Source organism: Dendrobium catenatum, unplaced genomic scaffold (genome assembly GCF_001605985.2).
Source record: "Dendrobium catenatum unplaced genomic scaffold, ASM160598v2 fragScaff_scaffold_1022, whole genome shotgun sequence".
NCBI classification, from domain to species: Eukaryota; Viridiplantae; Streptophyta; class Magnoliopsida; order Asparagales; family Orchidaceae; genus Dendrobium; species Dendrobium catenatum.
The window spans coordinates 1,988,808-2,010,690 of NW_021319484.1; the positions used below are offsets into that span (position 1 = coordinate 1,988,808).

The 21,883-nt window shown below is 35.1% G+C and overlaps 2 protein-coding genes and 1 long non-coding RNA gene across 7 annotated transcripts in view; 1 reads left to right on the plus strand and 2 right to left on the minus strand.

Annotated features, from left to right (window-relative positions):
- Positions 1 to 5,648, minus strand: part of LOC110107061 (CSC1-like protein HYP1) — a 77,685-nt gene extending 72,037 nt beyond the window's left edge. The window contains exon 1 of the mRNA XM_020837203.2: positions 5,212 to 5,648. Within this exon, the coding sequence (XP_020692862.1) occupies positions 5,212 to 5,492 (281 nt within the window). The 5' untranslated portion in view covers positions 5,493 to 5,648. The remainder of the gene's footprint in view (positions 1 to 5,211) is intronic.
- Positions 5,649 to 11,575: 5,927 nt separating this feature from the next.
- On the plus strand, positions 11,576 to 17,784 carry LOC110107057. 5 transcript variants are annotated; one of them, XR_003701830.1, is made up of 5 exons: positions 11,576 to 11,766; positions 11,866 to 12,005; positions 12,602 to 13,790; positions 15,191 to 16,175; positions 17,080 to 17,784. It is a non-coding gene; the product is annotated as an uncharacterized LOC110107057 (long non-coding RNA). The 5 variants fall into 5 exon arrangements; XR_003701832.1 differs by having other exon boundaries at positions 12,602 to 12,665; XR_003701829.1 differs by having other exon boundaries at positions 12,602 to 16,175.
- Positions 17,785 to 19,250: 1,466 nt separating this feature from the next.
- On the minus strand, positions 19,251 to 21,330 carry LOC110107066 (cyclin-A3-1-like). Its single transcript, XM_020837207.2, is given in 7 exon segments — positions 19,251 to 19,668; positions 19,755 to 20,060; positions 20,138 to 20,171; positions 20,261 to 20,337; positions 20,420 to 20,495; positions 20,586 to 20,818; positions 20,916 to 21,330. Coding segments are annotated over 7 exon segments (1,125 nt in total). The 5' UTR covers positions 21,234 to 21,330; the 3' UTR covers positions 19,251 to 19,587.
- Positions 21,331 to 21,883: the final 553 nt, after the last annotated feature.

Here is a 21,883-nt window from a genome sequence, read left to right on the forward strand (position 1 = left end):
ATTTTGAGTGTTTTAGTTGACTACTTCTATTTTAATATAATCTGGTTTGAGTTCTATCCATTATTCTCTTTGTGTCAGTTTTATTGCACTTGTGCTTACATCAAATGGAACCTGTTGGTTTATTTGAAACTAAAAGTTGTGTTTGTAAGGATGGGAGAATTGTAAAATCCGAAAAATGTTGTTTTAGACCTCGCACGCTTTTCAATGCGTCGCGATGAGTTTTAAGTGAAAATTTCAAGGTTGTCAGATTTTGACGAAATTAATTTTATAAAAGTTTGCGCAAAATTCTAAGAAATTTGATATATAAAACTTATATTTAATTTTGCTTAATTTAAGAAATAAAAATTAGAGAAGTCTCATAATACCAAAAGTAGTGAAAGTACCCTTAATGTTTATTCAAGCATGGGTTTTTTAAGTGAAAGCATAGAGGTCTTTTGGCATACCCATCTCCCTCAAATAACAAAATCGAACCCCCTTTCCCCCATTTCGCACGGTTCAGCTGAACGTAGGAGGCGGACAAGCAAGGGAGGACGGGAGGCGATGCAAGGCTTGGGAGTGCAGCTCCGGCGGCGATTTCTGGTGGCCGAACTTGGGGGGAAATCGAAGAGGGAGATTCAAGGAGGCTAAGGTGAATTTTTAAGAAAGAGATTCATTCTTTTCTCGTAGATTTTTTGAAGAGACTTTCTAAGGTTTGATAAAAACCTAGTTTTTCTTTACGAAATGAATAAGGAATATGTTTTAATTATATGAATGAAATTTCCTCAAACTATTTGTGAGATTTTGAAAGTTAGGGTTTTGCAAATTTTTGTTTTCTATAAAATATCTTAATGTATAATATTTCTATGGGTCTTAAGGAAGTTTTTAAGAGTAGGAATTATGAATTTTCATGAAATATTATTTTTTATTATTTTTTTATTAAATTAAATCCGAAAATGAAAATACCTAAATATTAATTTAATAATGAAAAGGTTTTCACATAAAAATATAATGAAAATAATCAAAAATCATGTTTCCAAAAATTTGGATTTTAGGCAAATCCAAAAATAGAAATTAGTTTAAATAATTTTATGTTATGGTAAAGGGTTAATTAGGTTAAAATAAGTAAATAGACCAAAATATGAGATTTTAGATTTTTTTATGCCTTATGTTTTAAATGAGAAAGAAAGAAAGAGCTTATGGTAGATTAGGAATAGAATTAGAACATTAATTTAGATTTTTTAAAAATAACTTTGAAGGAGAAATTTATTCTTATAGGTGTTATTTGTGATTGCCTCGAAGGAAGGAGGATTAGCAAAGAGAAATTGAAATCCTAACTTTTGTAAGTATGCATGTTTCTTTATTTACAGTAATGAATTTTGTTTCTCTCTAGTTATATGATTAATAGATCAGACATGCTTAGAAAATATTCACTCTTGTCTAATGTTGATCATGAAATTTATATGATACATCTTGTGATATTATTATGCAAAGTTAATATATTTTAGAAATAAGATGAATGAAATGATATGAATGTTATATTGAATACTTGTGTGTGCATGCTGAATAGATGAAGCTCACCCTCTTATGGTACTAGCTGGGGATGCTGTACTTATGCACGTTAATATGGTAAATGATATGAAAAAGAAAATGGTAAAGGAGTACCTTTTGGTACTAGACGGTGGCTCATGTGACAATTATAATATATACGAAAGGAGAAAGCTAAGTATATTGATATGAATATGCAAATGAAATGAAAAATACGGCTTTATGATATGATATGTTTAATGTTATGTTAGTATGAAATCATTTTTATATTATGTTCATATGAAATTGACATCCAACATATTACGCAGTTGTCTTGATTACTGTAGTTTAGAATTGTGTTTTACTTACTGAGTTTCGGCTTAATGTTAGTTGTTAACATTTTTCAGGTAAGCTAAAATTAATCAAAAATGGGTAGAAGTTGCAATGTTTATCGTAGGAGAGGAGCTCTGGAAGAAAGGTAATTATGAATATATTTGATTTTATGTTTATGTGATTTCAATTTTGATGTTTTAGATACTCTTTCAAATTATTATGGAGATAGATTTAGATATTACATAATTTAACCTACCGTCCGATTTCATTCTCGCCTCATCTATACGAGATAATCGGGCCGAGTCGTGACAGTACAATTGCAACAAATATTAAAACAAAATAAACCCATTTATACTCCTGTATTTTTCTCTTTTTGCACATCTTGTACTGCCTCAAAAAGCCATAGATTATCGTTTTTAAAGTCTACTAATAATCATTGTCAATCTAGAATTAATTTACTCTTATGTATAAGGACCTTCCCCGATGACCTCTATTCTAGGTTATAAATACTATACTCTATTTGTAGATGCTTAATCGTGCTTTTATGAATTTTTTTCAATACATTCAAAATTTGAAGTTCAAACTATTTGACCCCACCTTCTCGTAAGCTGCCAAACACTAATTAGCGTAGGGCCATGGCTGATGAATTCCTTGTAATCCAACAACAAGGTACATAGAAACTTGTTCCACCTACAAATCATAATGTCTTAGGTTGCCAATAGACATTCCTCACAAAATACCATGCATATGGTTCAGTCGCCCGGCATAAAGCGAGACTCGTCGCTCAAAGCCATAATCAAGAATTTGGTTTAAACTATAGGAAAACCTTGAGTCTCGTCGCTAAAACGTCTTCCAGATGAGTTCTCATCATAACTCTAAATATGCAATAGCAAAGTCATCAACTTTATGTGGCCAATGCCTTTTGACAGGGCAACGGGCATGTGTGAGGCCTGTATTGTGCTCGCTATTGTTACACTGTGAACAGTTTATGTATGAATATGAATAAGCTTGGATTTTCTTTGATATGAAATTGACTATTGGATACACAAGTATACATGTCGATCAAGTAATAAAGTGAATGAGTGAGTGTCGATCCCACGATGAAGTGTTATGCTAGGTTGCAATCAAACTAGTACTTTTTACTACGGATGCACAATTTATCCTACCAAACAAGAATGAAGGGTTGTCACTTACATAGAATGTAAATAGATGATGTGATATCAATATATAAAACGTGTTTTGAAATAATGATTGTAAAATAACAATGTTTTACTAATGAAACTCTTAAATATTGATATGGATCAGAGCATATACATTCCTAGATCTCTGTCAAACTAGTAGGGGTGAAAAGGAAGATTAAAGGCCTTCCTACAATTATATTGTCTCCCTTTAGTGTTAAATTAGTGACGTTGGTGCTACCATTTAGTGAGAACGTGTTGTAGACGTTGCGTCGCTAATTTAACACTTGCGAATTTTTTGTCTTTTCATGAAAATTTCCTGCACATACAACTAAAGAAACACGTTCTCATTAAATTTAAATACAATAAACAGTATACAATTTACACTTAACACGTTTCTTCATGGTTCTCTTGAAGAGACTATTTATAAGTATCAACCACACAGCTTCCAAACCCTATAATCCCAAACAATGTTTGTCTACTTCAAAAATCACTTTGCAGCCTCAAACAAGCTCCCCGTCAATGGTTCAATAAATTCTTCAACTATCTTCTTTGTATCAGCTTTACACAAAGCAAGGTCGACCCTTCTTTCCTCATATTTCACAAAAATCAAGTACGCCTCAACTTTCAAATCTATTCAACAACATACTCCTAACCGGTAACAACACCTCAGCTATCTCAAGACTTATCCTCAATCTTAGCTCTAGATTTTCCATGAAACATCTAGGTCCGATCTCTAACTTCCATGGAAATCGAATTTCCACACGACACCAATCATGCTTTCTATCTTAAGCCTCATACACGGCAACTATTCTCTATAAAGCCTGCATGACCAACTATAATCCATTATCAATGCCCACACCATCCAAACTGTCAGCACCATCACCAAAATCCACGACCCTATTTGAACCCACAATCTTTCACAACCTAATAGGCACTCTCTAATATTTAACCATCACGCCCCTGACATCGCTTTACTGTTAACCAACTATGCCAACATACGGACAAACCACTACCCCGATCACTTTCTTTCTTAAAAGCTTTCTATTTTCTACGTTACATTAAGGGAACACTCCACTAGGCTTGCCTATTTCACAAGGACCACTCATTCTTACCTCATTTTGTAATGTTGAATGGGCAAGTGACAGCTCGTGGCTCCACAATAGGTTTTGTTCCTATCTTAGCTCCACTCTAATTTCTTGGAGTGTTAAGAAACAACAAACTATTGCATGATCATCCACATAAGCCAAATATCGTGCCCTCGTAGCTGCTACAGCCTACAGCTGACATTTTATGGCTATGTCAACTCTTGTGCAACCACATCTCTTACGATTAGCCCACTGATGTTCATTGTGATAATATTTCAACAATTTTCCTAGTTAACAATCCTGTTTTTCACACACAAACCAAGCATCGAGATTGATTATCACTTCATTCAGGATCATATTCACTCCAAACACATTTGAGTGGTTCCTATTAGCTCTCACGATTATCCTGCTAATATTCTTACAAAATCTCTTCCCACGGTGAATTACTAACAACATAAGTAATCAAAATCATACATGTATAGAGCAAAAGCACTTTATCTGGCCAAATATCGGTGTGCTCAGTTCTTACGATATATACATACATACACAGTGAATTGTAAAAGCTAAATAAATAGCTACATAAGAACATCTCCAACCGAATGCCAAACATGTCTATAACGTCATTCGGTCGCTCCAGCCAAACGCGAAATTTTTTGCTATTTGCTTGCGGGTTAACAGTCCGACGTCAATATTGGCGTTGCACTGTTCATCAACGCCACTTTCTTGTCTCAACCAGACTTGCAGAAGAAACATGCCAAAGAGGAGAAAGACCATTACCTTCGCAGAAGCCCGTAGAATGGAATTCGATTGGAGTTGATTCACTTCATTTTTTAATATAACTGCATTTTGGAGTGAAAAATAGAATTTTCGGTTGGAGATGCCCTAAAAATATTCTTATGGCTAAAGTTCTTCTCTCAGTTCTCACAAGAATTTTCAGTCTCTGTTCTTCACTAAACTTGCTTTACAGGTCACGCTGCAATGCGGATTTGGTCCAGCCATTGCAAACTTCAACACTTATTCACCGATACCTCAATTAAGGACATGCATACCATTACTAAATAAAAGTTCTAAGAAAGTATAACGCATAACGAAAGCAATCATGAGCAAACCTAAAAATGAAGATCCTTATGAAGACAACAGCGTCCAAACCGCACGAAGAGAGGAGCTCATCTTCCGACGTCTGCCAAGCCTTCCTCAACCATCCCGGGTTCGGCAGAAGATCCTCCAAGTTAAACTCCCTAGTTCGCTGCGCTTTCCCCTCGACAACCAGTCGCGGAACATACACCTCAATGTTCCCCGGCTGCTTTCTGAGGACGGAATAGAGCGCAAATAACAGCACGCAGAGCCCCAAATTTATGCCAACAGAAGTAAGCAGAGCCGATACGATCATTTTTCCAACAAGAATCTGAACCCAACCCTAGAAATTTCCCAGATCTTACCGGCGGGAGAGCAATGAAGGGAGGGCGGGGAAGCATGAAAAAAAGGTTAAGGCTTGTGGCAGATCGTAAACGAAATCGTATCGGATATCTGAATCCAAAACCGGTACCAAATGTCGCGCTTTTTGGCTGCACGAGTCGGTGAAAATTGTAAGAGGGTGCACGTGCCGGTCAATTATAAGCTGGTTTGGCTTCTGTCCTAGCTTGCATGCAAGCCACGTGGATTTTCATAGTTATTTGACTATTAAAAAATAACAATATTTAATGGTTGAATTTTGTCACCTCATTCCAACTCTGAAATAACTATTAATATATGAAGCTGGATAAGGTACTAAACAATTATAAATAGAGGTTTTCATATAAATATTTTTTTATATTAATTATGAGCTATGAAATGTTTTTTTTATATCTATCATAAATTTTAAACTCCTCATTTAATATATTGATAAATAAAAGCATTAAAGAAAATACATGATTACCGTCGAACTTTCCGGCGGAATATTTTCGCCGATGTTTCGGTAACACCAGCATACGTACTGGTGGAATATACGTCGGTAAGTTAACAGCGCAATTTCCAGCTCAATATCCGCCGCAAAAATACCGAGGCAATATCCGCCGCAAAAATACATGCACAAATTTCGTCAGAATTTCTTAATTGTCCGGCGCATATTCCACCCGTAATGACTGGCGGAATTACCGGCGCATATTGCGCCGACTTAAACTCGGCGAATATTACCGGCATAATATACGCCGGTTATTTAGCCAACGGATAATACGCCGGCAAAATGCGTCAGTTAAAGCCCTATTTCGATGCCTTCACCGAACGAGTTCTCGTTTCCTTCTATTTACGTCGTTCGAGAGCTATGCCGACTCCGCGAGATCGTGCTCTCTTCACTCAAGTCCTAGATGCGCGCAATCTCCCTATTTTCGCTTAAGTTCGCGAGCTGCCCCGACGACCAACCGGCGAGCACTTCATCGTCGCGTCTGAGAGCTGCCTCGACCGATCCCTCACCGAATTTAGCCAAAGCAGCCCCGAACGACACCAGTAAGGGAAGGTATTATCTCATCACCTTGAGTTTGAATGTTCTTACTATACATTTACAAGAAAAATGTATATTGGTGTATGCATTATGAGTATATTTAAAACTAAATATTTGGAGTGCATTTTTGTGAAAAAATAGTTTAGGGTTTTGTGATTTTGGGTGATCAAGTCATTAATAAATATGCATGTTATTAAGAGTTATGGTGAAATAGATGATGATATTATTAGTAGAATTCAAGTTGGATGGTTGAAGTGGAAGAATGCATTGGGCTTGTTGTGTGATATAAAGTCCCCCTCAAATTTAAGGGAAAATTCTATATGGTGGTGGTTAGACCTATAATGTTTTATGATGCAGAATGTTGGACATAAAAAGTGAAATGTAATATGGTGAAATAAATGGGAATATTATTAGTAGAATTCAAGTTAGATGGTTGAAGTGGAGGAATGCATTTGGCTATCAACAAATGTAGATGCAGAACATGTAAGGAAAGCACAAGCTGACTGGCAGATGCAGATGCAGTAACAAGCAGATGCAGATGCAGCAGTAGATGCAGATACAACAAGCTCAAATGTTAGAGGAAATGTGAAAGATGAGGGAGCAGATGAGTAGTGGGAGTAGTACAGCATCAGTTGAGGGGGAGATTGAATCAAACTAGACGTTATTTATTTTACTGATGTGAACATCTATATTTATGTGTTTTTGGACATATTTAATTTTTGGTTGATTGGACATCTTAAATTTTTTATTATTAGATTTTTGTTGATGATATTGTTCTTGTTTATGTTATTATTTAAATGTTTATATTTGATAATGCAATTGGTAATGTTCTTGATCTGAAGCGGTTGTATGAATGTATATAGTGTTATTGTATTTTTTCTATGCAGATTTAATTGTGAAATCAGCTTTAAAACAATGAAGCTTGTTTTTTTATTTCAGCTACAAGTTTCTGGCGGATAATCCGTCGGAAACTATGCCGGTAATACGATGCCACGGTATTTATGGCTCAAATTTGCGTCGTTAATACCAACGGATATTACGACAGTAAGGTACGTCAGTAATAGAATGAAGCCTTTTAATAGGCAGATTATGCACACGGTATTTATGGTGTATTCAGTCTGCTGGAATACAACAATGAAAAAGGCGTTGACTGTGTTTTTTTTTTCACCGGCATTTCACTGGAAACACCACCGAAAATATTTCCAACGTAAATAATTCACTGGTGTTGTCTTTCCGACGCGCGAATTACCATCAGAGAAATTTGCAGCGGAAATGCGCCGGAAAGGTGATATTTCCAGTGTATTTTCATTGTTGCCGGCAGATTCCATCCTCCGGTAATAGCTCACCTGTAGTGAAGGCAGTTAAGACTAAGCGATAAAATAGAGGTTTTTCCATATAAATCTTTTTTATATTAATTATGAGCATATGAAATATTTTTTATATCTATCATGAATTTTAAACTCCTCATATTAATATATTGATAAATAAAAGGCAAGTAAGACTAAGCGAGATGGATTTTTCACTACTTTTTAAAATATTTTTTTAGTATAAAAAATTTTAATTTGTGTACTAAAAATTTGTTTTTAAAAATAGTAAGAAAGACGTCCCAAATAAAGCCTAAATTTATCAAAGATATAACTCAACAATGAGACCGTAAGTGAACCGAAAATAAAATTGTAAAATATTGAATCTAAAGGTAGGCCTATTATCAACACAATTTGCACAATCCTCATAGTCAATATTGCATTTCTTATTTTCATATGAGTGTGAGCCCCAAATTATATATATATATATATATATATATGTTGAATGTGAGTTTGAGTGAGTGAGAGAGCAAAAGCAAGATAAATTGACTCAATCGATCACTAAATTAGCTTATTTAAATATTAGTCTATCACATTTTATTGTTAATAAACAAAAATCATAGAAAAAGAACAAAATGTCCTAGTACTAAATTGTTAATTAACAAACAAACTTCGCAATCAATACTCTATTCATCATTCCATTTCAAAATAATTTCAAGGATATTTAAGTTTTTGCAAGCCAATGCATCATCTCACAACTCCAAAAAGCTCATGCACAACAATTATAAGGAGAAGACTATACCAAACATAATTGCATAAATCCATGATTCCTCATATTCATGAACTAAGAGTGTACTGCATATTATTCATAGTAGCTAGCTTTGTAAAATTCTTCTTTCTCAAGTGTGATCATCATTAGTTCCAACATGATCTCTCAATATACATTGTCAAAAGCTTGAAGGTTGCCATGACATGTTGTCCAAATAGAGTGCTTCATATGTTATCTAGCTTGCAAGGTGGCATGGTAGATTTGGTTAGGAATGCTAACTTGGCCCATCACTAATGACTAGCTAGTATCCTATGCAATTGTTGATGCAATTCTTCGTCGATAAAATTTTAGAATATATATATATTTGCATCTACCTAAAGCATGCTTTTAAAAATGGGGTCAAATCAATATGTTCGACCGATTCAACTATGAATGAGTTTCGACTAGTTCGCTCCAATTCCAAAATCGATTAGAACGGATAGTCGAATCTTAGAACAGTTGAATCATCCTAGTATGTAATAAATCATATGATCTTACTATTGATCAATTTATGACTATTTCATTTTGGTTAAATGAGTAGAAATGAAAGACTTGAAAGGAAAGACTTGTATTAAAAAATATTAGTTATGGTGCATTTGGGGCAGCCTTTTTAATGCTTTATGGATCATATGTATAGTATTTAAAAAATGCTGGTACTATAAAGCTGCCTTAGAAAGCAATAAAAAAGTTAGGATGTTTTTTTTTTTTCTGAAATGATTTTTTAGTACAAAAATTTTTAACTAATTTATTTTTTTAAATAGTAAGAATGTTGTCCCTAAGACAGCTATGAGGATACCGAACCGAGTCTAGAGACCAAATAGAATGCTTTCCGTTATTTTTTCTGGATACCGAATGACACAACGCGTTCTAATTGGTCTCCCAAAATTCTTGTGTCCTAAAAAAATAATTTCTCTTAGGACTGACACATAAGTGTGAGCGGGACCTCTACCGGGAAGCGATTCGATGCACCGCGCCACACTTCAGCGAATAGAAGCCACTCTCACCAGCAGGGCAAATTATTAGGTCCGGTCATCGGACCTATTTCTAGGTCCGAACATCCACTAAAAATTTGTCACGTTGACTATGCTTTGACTCAAAAAAGTGCAGTCAAAAGCACAAGTAAAACACAGTTAAAGTGCAGTTAAAGAGCAGTAAAAAAGTACAGTCAAAACGCAGTCCACGTGATAATTTTTTATTGGATGTCAGGTCCTAGGTCACGTGACCGGACCTAATAATTTGCAGAGAGTAAATGGCAAAGCCCTCTCCTTCCGTCATATTATCAAACAGTTGATCGGCATCTCTGATCCTTTCTCTTCTCCATACGGTATGGACAGCGCCGACGCGAAGCGCCCTCTGCAAAATCGCTTTGGGCGATTCCATTTGGCGATACGTTAATCCCACTCGTTCCGATCTCTATATTAGTTCGATTTCTAAACGCTCTCATCCTCGCTCTTCTTTCTTCCCTCCATTCTAGTAGATCTTGTTCTTTCCGGGTCTTCCCCTTCTTACTCTTTCTGTAGGTAGCATTTGCCGTTTGGGAAGAAATAGAATACGGAGCCGCAATCGTGGATCAGTGCGGCACTTTAGGAATACGTCTTTTTGCTTGATCGCCTCTGCACTTGCGATCTTGGATGTTGTCAACAGAGATGAGTTGTTTCGTGTATGTTCGTTTATATCTTACTGTCTTACTGTACGTTTTGTTTTTATCGTTCATGGTTCATTGGGATTATTGGAAGCTGGTTTCATTTCTATGGTTTAGGCAAAATTCGTTTCGATTGAAGCGGTTTAAGTTGCTGGTTTCAGTTCGAGGGTTCCATCATCTTTTCCACATAAATTAAAACTGTTAGCGCTGTCGCTAACTTGGCCCATCACTAATGACTAGCTAGTATCCTATGCAATTGTTGACGCAATTTTTCGTCGATTAAATTTTGGAATATATATATATATATATATATATTTGCATCTACCTAAAGCATGCTTTTAAAAATGGGGTCAAATCAATATGTTCGACTGATTCAACTATGAATGAGTTTCGACTAGTTCGCTCCAATTCCAGAATCAACGAGAATCAATCAGAACGAATAGTAGAATCTTAGAACAGTTGAATCATCCCAGTGTGTAATAAATCACATGATCTTAATATTGATCAATTTATGACTAATTCATTTTGGTTAAATGAGTATAAATGAAAGATTTGTTTTAAAAAATATTAGATATGCTTCATTTGGGGCAGCTTTCCTAATGCTTTATAGACCATATGTATAGTATTTAAAAAATTTTGGTACTATAAAGCTGCCTTAGAAAGCAATAAAAAAGTTAAGATATTTTTGTTTTTGTTTTCTGAAATGATTTTTTAGTACAAGAAATTTTAATTATTTTTTTTTTAAATAGAAAGCATGTTGTCCCCTAAGACAGTTGTAAGGATACCGAACCGAGTCTAGAGACCAAATAGAAAGCATCACGTTATTTTTTCTGGATACCAAATGACACAACGCGTTCTAATTTGTCTCCCTAACTTCTTGTGTCCTCAAAAAATAATTTCTCCTAGGACTGACCCATAAGTGTGAGAGAGACCTCTATCGGGAAGCGATTTGATGCACCGTGCTACACTTTAGCGAACAAAAGCCACTCTCACTAGCAGGGCAAATTATTAGGCCCGGTCACTGGACCTATTTCTAGGTCCGAACATCCACTAAAAATTTGCCACGTTGACTGTGCTTTGACTAAAAAAAGTGCAGTCAAAAGCGCAAGTAAAGCACAGCTAAAGTGCAGATAAAGTGCGGTAAAAAAGTACAGTCAAAGCGCAGTCAAGCAGCACAGTCAAAACACAGTCAAGGTGACAAATTTTATTGGATATTCGGACATAGGTCAGGTGACCGGACCTAATAATTTGCACAGAGTAAATGGCAAAGCCCTCCTCCTTCCGTCATATTATCAAACAGTTGATCGGCATCTCTGATCCTTTCTCTTCTCCAGACGGCATGGACAGCGCCGACGCGAAGCGCCCTCTGCAAAATCGCTTTGGGCGATTCCATTTGGCGATACGTTAATCCCACTCGTTCCGATCTATATATTGGTTCGATTTCTAAACGCTCTCATCCTCGCTCTTCTTTCTTCCCTCCATTCTAGTAGATCTTGTTCTTTCCGGGTCTTCCCCTTCTTACTCTTTCTGCAGGTAGCATTTGCCGTTTGGGAAGAAATAGAATAGGGAGCCGCAATCGTGGATCAGTGCGGCACTTTAGGAATACGTCTTTTTGCTTGATCGCCTCTGCACTTGCGATCTTGGATGTTGTCAACAGAGATGAGTTGTTTCGTGTATGTTCGTTTATATCTTACTCTCTTACTGTACGTTTTGTTTTTATCGTTCATGGTTCATTGGAATTATTGGAAGCTGGTTTCATTTCTATGGTTTCGGCAAAATTCGTTTCGATTGAAGCGGTTTAAGTTGCTGGTTTCAGTTCGAGGGTTCCATCATCTTTTCCACAGAAATTAAAACTGTTAGCGCTGTCTTTGATCGCAAGTGCACAAGCTACTTGTCATCCTTAACAAAAATATCTTCTGTTCGCCAACCCTGAAGCGTGAATATTTGCAATTACAAAGCCTGAACCAGTTTACCACTACAAAATTTTTAGTGAAATTAAAGTTGTCAATAACTTTTCATCTATAATGTTTGTTCTATGGTATTAGTCGGGAATTTAAGGTTGTTGCTGCTATATCAACAACCCAATTGACTTCTATATTTAGAGGGCTTTAATGGGATGGGTGATTCTGCAAAAAATGAACCAGCAGGGTTTTTTGTCTTCCCGTCTTGCTATTTTTATCAATTCCTGCCACATTACATAGTTTGTGCTTGTGAGGATTCCATGGATTACATTATTTGAATAAAATTGTGCTGCACATTTTTCCTCTAGGAGGACATCCCTGAAGTTTGCAACAATCATGATGCTCGCCATTACCACAGGCTTTGAACACTGGGTATCGACTTATATTTTTATAAAAATTTAAACTACTGTTTTTTGCTTGAGAGTCCAAGAACTTTAATTTTTAAGACTGTTTGTTTGGTTGGATGGGTGTCGCTCAAATTTACTGAATTACCAGAGCAGATGAGTGGTATTCTTACTTAAGTATGGCAGATTCCAATACCTTTTGATTAGAAGAATTATGAATTACTTAGAATTAAACACAAAACTGGAATAATGCAAGGTAGCAGGCTACATATATCCTAAATATAAGCCTATAATGGTCCAGTTGTAAATTCTCTTTCTGCTATAGGGAGATTTGGAAGGCTTGAAATGATATCATTTTCTTCTGCAAATATACCGGAGAAAAGCGTGTACTTATGGATAATGCAGCTGAAATTTTATTGCAGATTTAAAATCAAGAGCAATATGGTAAAATTAATAACTCGACAAAAAGAGTTTGGTAGCTATATTCATAATTCTTAGCATTTCTCAATCATGTAATTGTCTTTTTAAGGCAGTTAGAGAGGGCACCAAGGAGTGATGCAAATAATGTTGTGTTTTTATTTGTTGTATTCTGGTGCCCAAAGCTAAATGGATGAAAGTCCCCTCCATCCAAGTACAAGGTAGGAGGCTACATGCATCCTACATTAGGCCATGATGGCCACAAGGTATGCTCCTGCTTATGGGAATTCCATTTTGCTAGTGGAGATTTAGAAGTATTGAAATTATATCATGTTTTGATAATCTCTGTTTCTATCTATTGCTTCATATGAAGTGATTTAGTTTATTTTCTTTTTCAAATCTACCCCTCTTCATACTTACTGGTCCTTTTTTTTTTAATGCAATGAAAGGTCACTAAGGAATGGTGCAAATAAAGTTGTAATTATTTGCTGTATCCTGGTGCCTGAAACTAAATGGATGAAAGTCCCCTCCATCCAAGTAAGAAGAGATAGGAGGCTACAAGCATCCAAAATATGTCTGTAATGGTCCCAATGTATGCTCTTGCAGTTGGGAATTCCATTTCTGCTACTGGAGATTTGGACCTCCTTGAAATGATAGCATATGTGCAAGCAGATAGATTTCTCCAGTATCAAAAACAACGCTTGATGTATTTTTACATTGCGTTTCATTTCCAACTGTAATTTCCCATCCCTTCTCAATTTTCCATGATATGCTGAAATTTTTAGTTTTACTTTTAGTTTCTCTGTTGGCCCTCCCCCATTTTCATCTAGTTTTGTCTCTAAGCACGAGAAGCTATTTCTATGGGCTGATGAGCTGCTGACAAACTGCCTTTCATGTGCCTTGTTGTAGGGTATAGGTGAAACAGGTTATGTTATGTTTCGTTGTCGTTGCTGCAGATTTTATTATAGTTTGATTGTAGAAAATGCAACTCATTTTCTTTGCGGAAAAAAATAAGACTCCACAACTTAACAATAAATAAGTCCGGTCATGATTTTGAGATTAGTTTGGCTTGGGAAGAATTGATACCATCTTACATTGATAGCACATTTTCTTCATAGGACAAATATCATACTCAACTAAGCAATAAAAAGCCGGTCCATAGTTTTGAGCTCAATTTAGCTTGAGAAGAATTGATGCCAGCTTATGCGCTTGCCAGGTTGATCCCTCTTAGCTTGGAGAAATTATTATGTGCGGAATCCAAATGTGTTCGGAGGCGAATCCGGGCATGCCATGTCACCGGGGCCTAGTGCATCCGGTGATGTGGCGCATCCGGATTCATCTCCGAATGCATTCGGATTCCGCACACAATAATTTCTCCTTAGCTTGAGTCCGAGAGCAACTTTATTACTAGTTCCTGGATCTATTGTGTGCTACATCTACTGACAGACTTTAGCCTGACATGGTAATATGTGAACTTTGTCTTACGAGTTATAGTTCTCCTACATCCAAAGATAGAAGGAAATTCCCTCGGTGTATATGCAATTAGCTTCACCTTTTATTTTAACATTAGGAGATGATAACAAATGGGCAACACAATAGTCATTTTTTTCCTTGATTTAGATTGAAGCAGTCCTAATACAATCATGCTATACTTGTAAGGCAACAACGAGGGTGGACACTATTTGGTGTAAAGATAAACTTTCTAATCTCCCATCAAAACATCACTTATATATCCAAAAGCTTGTTATTTATAATCAAACAAACCAAATGTCTTGAAATCAATTATTCTGCTGAAGCTGTTCAGTATCTTTCTTTTGAGCCTAAGATGAACCTGATTGTCTGCCTCTCAAGATGCATATTTTTAGGAATTGTGCTGCTGACGCTCCTCAGTTCGTAGGAAATAATGCAAAATATAAATTAGTTGATTTTGCATAATAAAGTTGGAAAAATGCATTTTAACATTGATACAAGCTAAGCGTGTACCACATTCTAAGAACAATTTTATATCTTTGAAATTTGAATGCATTATGTCGTACATGATATAGATTTTCAAGAAATGTTTAAGTCCTTAAAGTTCACAAGAATATATTGAATTTCATGATAGTAAAGAGAGTTGGTGGATTTTATGTATTGTAGGGTCAAGTGGTGCTGCTTCAATTTCATCATCCATGTTGGAGCATCATGATTTAGGAGGACGACGACGACAACAACAACAAATCTTTAACCTATTATATGGGGTCGGCTACGTGAATTCTTTTTCTCCATTGTGACCTTTTAGGAGCCGGTGCGGTGGCCCTTGCACATTTGTCGTTGTATTCAGACCATACATGATACAGCGCGTCGCTGCATTCATGATTTAGGAAAGCGGATAAAAGTCAACCTCTTGAATGAATGTCATGATGCGAATAATGGCATGCACATGTTGAATGGTGGATTAGAGATGAACACGTGGATTGATCTCATGTTACATAATTTGTCATAGTACTAGGTATTATCATTGAAATATTTAGACTGAGGAGATAATCACTTATAAAGTTAAAAAAAAAAAATTGTGGTGGGTGCACTTTCAATATTAATGGATCCACTTCTATGTGCAACAAATATCCATCAAAGATTTCTCATTGTTGTTAAGTTCATATACCGTTTAGGATTGTTGAGTTTGCATGATTCTCAATTCTTTTGGGGCTTTAAGAGCTTGATGAGCTCAATTTGGCAAGGAGACATAAGGAGATCTAAAATTATATTACAACATTATTGAGTTAAGTGAGGGGTTTATTAGAGATTTTGATACAATAATTTGTTAAGATAAATTATACACATTAGATAGACACCATTTTGACGTTTTTCTCATTTGTCTAGAAATTTAAGATTTAAGGTTTTGTTTATTATGAATTAAATCAAGATTTCAAGAACCTTCTACTTTTGTGAATTCCTTGAAAATGTTTTTTTGGTTAGGTTCTACTTTTTTGAGCTTAGGAGATAGGAGAATTGTTAGGTACAGACATATGGCTCTTAAAATATTATCCTGACACTATTTATAGTGATAGATCTTATTTATTGTGACTAAGTACAAATGCAGAAAATGAAGAACCAAGATCATGAAGGCAAAGAAGCTTGCAAGGTATGTTTCATTCTATAATTTTCAATGCAAATTCAAAGGAAGCTTCATCCTCTTATTTTCATATGTACTTGTTATTATCAATTTCTTGCAACATGTTTTAATCTGATTCTCAACAAGATACTTTCAGTTTGTGCAGTACAAAAAAGTAGTTGTACGACAAGGAGATAATAAATATGGTGTTAGGAGTAATGGCCAATATGTGTAGATTGTCCACATTGTATTTGTAAACTCAGAAAACTCATAGAAATGAACTACTTTTCAGTATAAAATAATCAGGAAATACTAGTTGTGGTTTAATTTATAATGCACATGAAAGGAACTTTAATGATAGAATTCTAATTTGACTAAGACTTTGAGAATTTCATTCAAATTTTGCTAAATATATGAGTTTCAAGTGAAACTCTTAAGGGGCTATCCTTTTTGTAGTAAAAGGGGTCATAAAGTGTTTAAAATGTAGGAGTTTTAAAAATATTGATGGTTGATTTGAAGTTGAATTTCACTATCTAGTTCAATTTTTGTATAGTTAAAAATCATTAGATTTGACCGATTTTCAATTAAACTGTAAATTCTCTATTATTGCCTGTGCCACCAATATTATCGTCGGTTGCTAGTTGCTACTACCATCATTGGCTACAAACCATCATTATCATTGAGCTTTACAGTACATTCATTTTACTTTAAAAAAAAATCACATGCATTTATTTTATATTCATTCATTATACATTGTATTTCATTTTACTTTGCATTTTTTTTAGGAAATCAAATGACCCCTAAATTTAGCCCAAAATTTTTCTTAACTCATGAATTTCAGCTATAACATTCAGAATTAGGTAAAATAGAAATGACTAGTAACACAGTACATGTCATACATAAAAATTAAAATATCCTTATTGTTTTCTCCCAGGAACACCTAGCTCTCCTTTTTAAGGGAAACCAATACCATCCACCAGATCTCCATGACTTCAAAGATCACCAAATTCTTCAGGAATGGCAGAAAGAAGGCAACAAGAAGATGGAGGAAGATCAGTGACCAAAGTGAAATTAGGATCGCAAACAAATGATTATCAAGATGAAGAAGTGCTCACTGAAAGCTCAAGAAAATGGTTGGACTTGACACTAAGTAGAGAGAACTCTTCAAGTTCTCACAGCCTGTAATCCCCTCTTAAGGTGTTCTCCTGCAACTTCTGTACAAGGAAATTCCATAGCTCACAGGCCTTAGGAGGGTGAAATTATTAGGTGCGGACACCGAGTGTCATCCAGAGCGCAATGAAAATGCATCACATCACACATACAAGGTACCGCGGCTCAGTACTGCTCGATATTGAGCTCAGTACTGCTTGGTATTAGATGACGTGGCTACACCTGATTGGCCTCTGAACAATAATTGTGTCAAGTGTTCGCACAGAATAATCTCTCTTTAGGAGAACATCAAACAATAAGCCTTCAGATCAATTCCCATGCATCCAATCAACCATCAGAACTGCATAAGCTAGACTTGAATCTCCATCTCTGATACATTTAAATAAATTTGGTGCATACTTATTTTAGAGCAAAATTCTTCTGTATAAAGATGTTCTCATATCAATATTATCACATATTGTTATGAATATTTTTCTTATTGTTCTATATTTTGTACTAACATCATAAATAATCAAATGAATATATAAATTTCATTTGGAATCATTTTTTTATTGCTTTTTAAAACAACTTTTTAATACAAATTTTTTTTGAATTAATAATTTCTATAAAAAAGAGTTGTTTTAGAAAGCATAAAAAAATTTGTCCCAAACAAAATCATAATATTTTATAATTTCTAACAATCTATTATATTCTCTTTTTTCATAGGAAATCCTTTTCCTTAATATAAAATTTTTTGTTCAAACAAAAACACTTTTTTCCAGCATGACATTACTTTTTCTAATCAAATAAGCCTATGGTTGATGAATGATTAGTTATAAAGTTTTTATTTCTTATTCATTTATTTATTTTGTCATAATTAAGAAAAAATATTTTCCTATCCCAAAGTTTAAAAGAAAATTAAAAGAAAGAGTGGAATCTATGATTAAGATGCATGATTTAGTTCAATGATGAAGTCAATTTTTTTTTTCTTGTAATAATATAAATTAACTATTTCAAAATAATAATAATTTTTTTCAATAGATATTTATAACCTTAACTCCTATATTTTATTAAACAATTGATTTTATGCTAAAAAACTTCTGATAAGTAAAGTTATAAAATATCATAAAATTTAAGGGAGCAAAATGCTTAAAGTTGGGCTATTACATTGCCCTATCAAAAGTTGGGTATCCAAACAAAATTCAAATCCAACAAGCTAATCCAATTTAAAGGGTTGCATGTTTTTTTTTTTTAACAAAAGATTGAAATTTCATTGAGTGAAATAAAAATAGTATTCTAATCATTTTCTATAATATAAATAAACATGAATTAAACCATATTTATTTTTAAAAATAAAGGGCAACAATTTATTTTCAAAATTAAGAATTCATTTGAGTGAAATTCTAATATCACAAGCAATTTTTTAATGATAAAAAATATATATACTTAAATTATTACCCTATCAATGATTAACACATGACATTTCCTCCCTCACTTCTATTAAAGGAAGTGTAAAAAATATTCTATTTCTCATTTACTATGAAGATAACCCATTCACCACTCCACTTAGTTATTTTTTCAATTAATAATATATAGACACCACTACATAATGAGAAGATACAATATTATATGACTCCTAGTAATTTTCCCCTATGATGTGGTGGTCATACACCTAAACATTTTACAACAAGAGTCAATATGATAGAACAAAAGAAGCAATTACAAGAGAGAAACATCTAAACCTAATATCATTGAAAAATCTTATAATATAATGAAACCATATAGTCCCAATAAACACTTTTATAACATTATAATAAAAAATTTTTGATTAATTCAAGAATCATAACCCTAACCCTAAATGTTAAGGGCTCCTAGTATTTGATTTCTACTCTTTTGATAGGAAATGAAAATGATAACTGATCAACAAGAATCAAATATCAAAGTGCACAATGAATCTCTTTTCAACTCTTTTCAACTGAAAACAAAAATTGAACAATGTTAAACAAGTACATTATTGAACTTACTAACATCTAAGCTTGCAAAACTTCCAACTTCCTAAATTTTAGTTTGTTTGGTTTGGAACATGTCAACAAAATATCTTCACCAACTTCACATCTAACCAAAAAATAAATTACATCTAATCTAAGTTGGTCACAGTTCAAATTCCAACTCGAACTTTACTCAAGCAAAAAACCTCATCATGAGTTTTACAAAGTTGAGATGCAAAACTCAATGAACATAACAAAAGATGTACCTTTACCAAATCTATCACCACACTGTACAACCAAAGCTATCACAAAACTTGTACTCCAAAATCCTCTAGAAATGATTCAGGTATAACAGCTGGAGGAACCATTGAAGACACAAACTTGAACTGTTTCAACACACAAAATAACACAAATTAGCTTATCTACAAACACCAATCGATGAAATCCATTATGTATAAATGCAATGTCTTACTCTATGATGTTTGTATTTTTCTCTAACTGCCACCAAATTGGATCCTCTTTTGTTCAACTGCAAATCATGGATTAAATGGATGCATTCCTTCAAATCTGACACTTTATAACCAGTACAATGTCTCAATTTTTTGCTCTGCAAATATTAGATATGTAGAAAAACACTTATTTCCTGGTTGATGGTGAATCTTGCAAGAAAAACAGCTGAAGCAGCTACAATTGATGGTAGGAACTGAACACATTTATAATCTAATAAGCTCAACTCTCCAAGATAGCAACCCATAAACTCTAGCAGCAGGCTTGGATTCTGAATACATAAAATATGCACATATGAGACTCTATATAGTACATAAGGCTTCTAATGCATAATTTAATTTAGCTTACTTCACCATCTTCAAGGCTGGCCTTCAAGAATCTCCTTCAAGAAAAGAAAATTTAACTTCAATCAGATCAAGAAAACAAGAATCATAAATCTTTAACCTTACAAAAATTTGCACGAGGTCTTACCTTAGAAAGGTTTTGATGGTAGGATTGCCCATCTCAAAGTTGAGAAATTTGAGGATGTCACTTTCCATCTCAACAACCTTTTCATGAACATTAGAAAAAAAAAATCATTAGTTACCAGATTTAGCAATAGGAAAAAAAGTTTCAAGAAAATAAACGAACCTGTTTCTTGGTATATGTATTATCAGTTATATAACAGAAGTCCTCTACGTGAGGAGGGCTGATCTCTTCATATTTCCTGAAATAAATTAAGGAGAAGATCAAAAAACCAAATCCAAAAGGCATGACAAACTTAGCAAAACAAATAGATATAGAAATTGACGCGTACGAGGCAATGAGCATAGCTGAAACTCCAATAAGCTGAAGCCTCTGCCTGTTAATTGTATTAAACGATAGATACCGATCAATATATGAAACAGTGAGGTACAACGTATCCGAGACCAATTTATACTCCTCAGCAACTTCCACCAGCCAATCCACCAAAATCCCCCTCATATTAGGATTCACATCCTTCTGAACGCTCTCAATATACCCCGCCACTGGCCTCCTCTTCTCTTCAACCTACATTTTCAATCATCACAAAACCTGATAAGCCTTAAATTCAAAACCCTTCCCAAATAATCAAAACCCTACGTTGACCAAAGATTCAGAAACCCACCTCCATGGACCGAAGATAACAGTAAATATCGGAGGCGTAATGCGGGCAGAACTGAGGATCGTCCAACTTCTCTCCACCCACTTTTACAGCTTCCGCGTTCCTACCCTCCTTGGATCGAGGCTTGGACTTGGAGATAGCTCGATTAGATGAGGACACATCGACCAAGGCATTTGAAAGGGTCGGGAGCTCGCCAAGTGCCACCCGCTTTCTCTTTACTGGCCGCTGCTCGGCGGCGGCGGCAGCAGCAGCTGCTGCGGAAGCAAATGCCCTCTTGGCCCCGGCGCGAGTCAGGCGAGAACAGTTCTCCTTGTCCGCCATATCTCCTTCCCTTCCTCGTCTTCTCTTCCTGGTTCTAGAGAGAGAAAAAGAAGAAGGGTGAGAGAGAGAGAGATTACTGGGAGCAGGATCGAGGAGGGGAGGAGGGGAGGAGGGAAGGAGGGAGAGTCGGGGCTTTGTAGAGAAATTTGGTGACTCTTTTTTGTTTTTTCGAATGAGCGGTGAGTTCGAAATTAGAGGGAAAAAGACCGCGCGCGGTTTAGGATTCGGTCCGGTTTTTTTTTGGCCGGTTCGGAAATTAAAATTTTGGCGGCGGGCAGCGGGCAGCCGGCAACGGGAACGGAATAAACGGGAAGAAGTGTGATGAAGACACGTGTCACAAACAGACGGTCTAAAATGCGTTGGCTGATGGATTTGTAAAACTGGCATTGGACTAGATTTGATTGGTGGGGCGCCAGTATTTGGAATTTGATAGATTTGTTAGAATAGGCGGAAGAGTAAGCGCGTCAGAAAAATTTTGGGGGGTGCGGTTCAAATGTTTGGGATTTTGATTTATTGGAAAGGTCGGGTGACAATTTTGAAAATAAAATATATTATTTTTTATCCTTATTTGAATAATAAAGAAATTATTTATTTAAATGTTTATTTATTTAAAAAAGGGAGCAAATAGAAGTGTTTATGCATAATTTGTG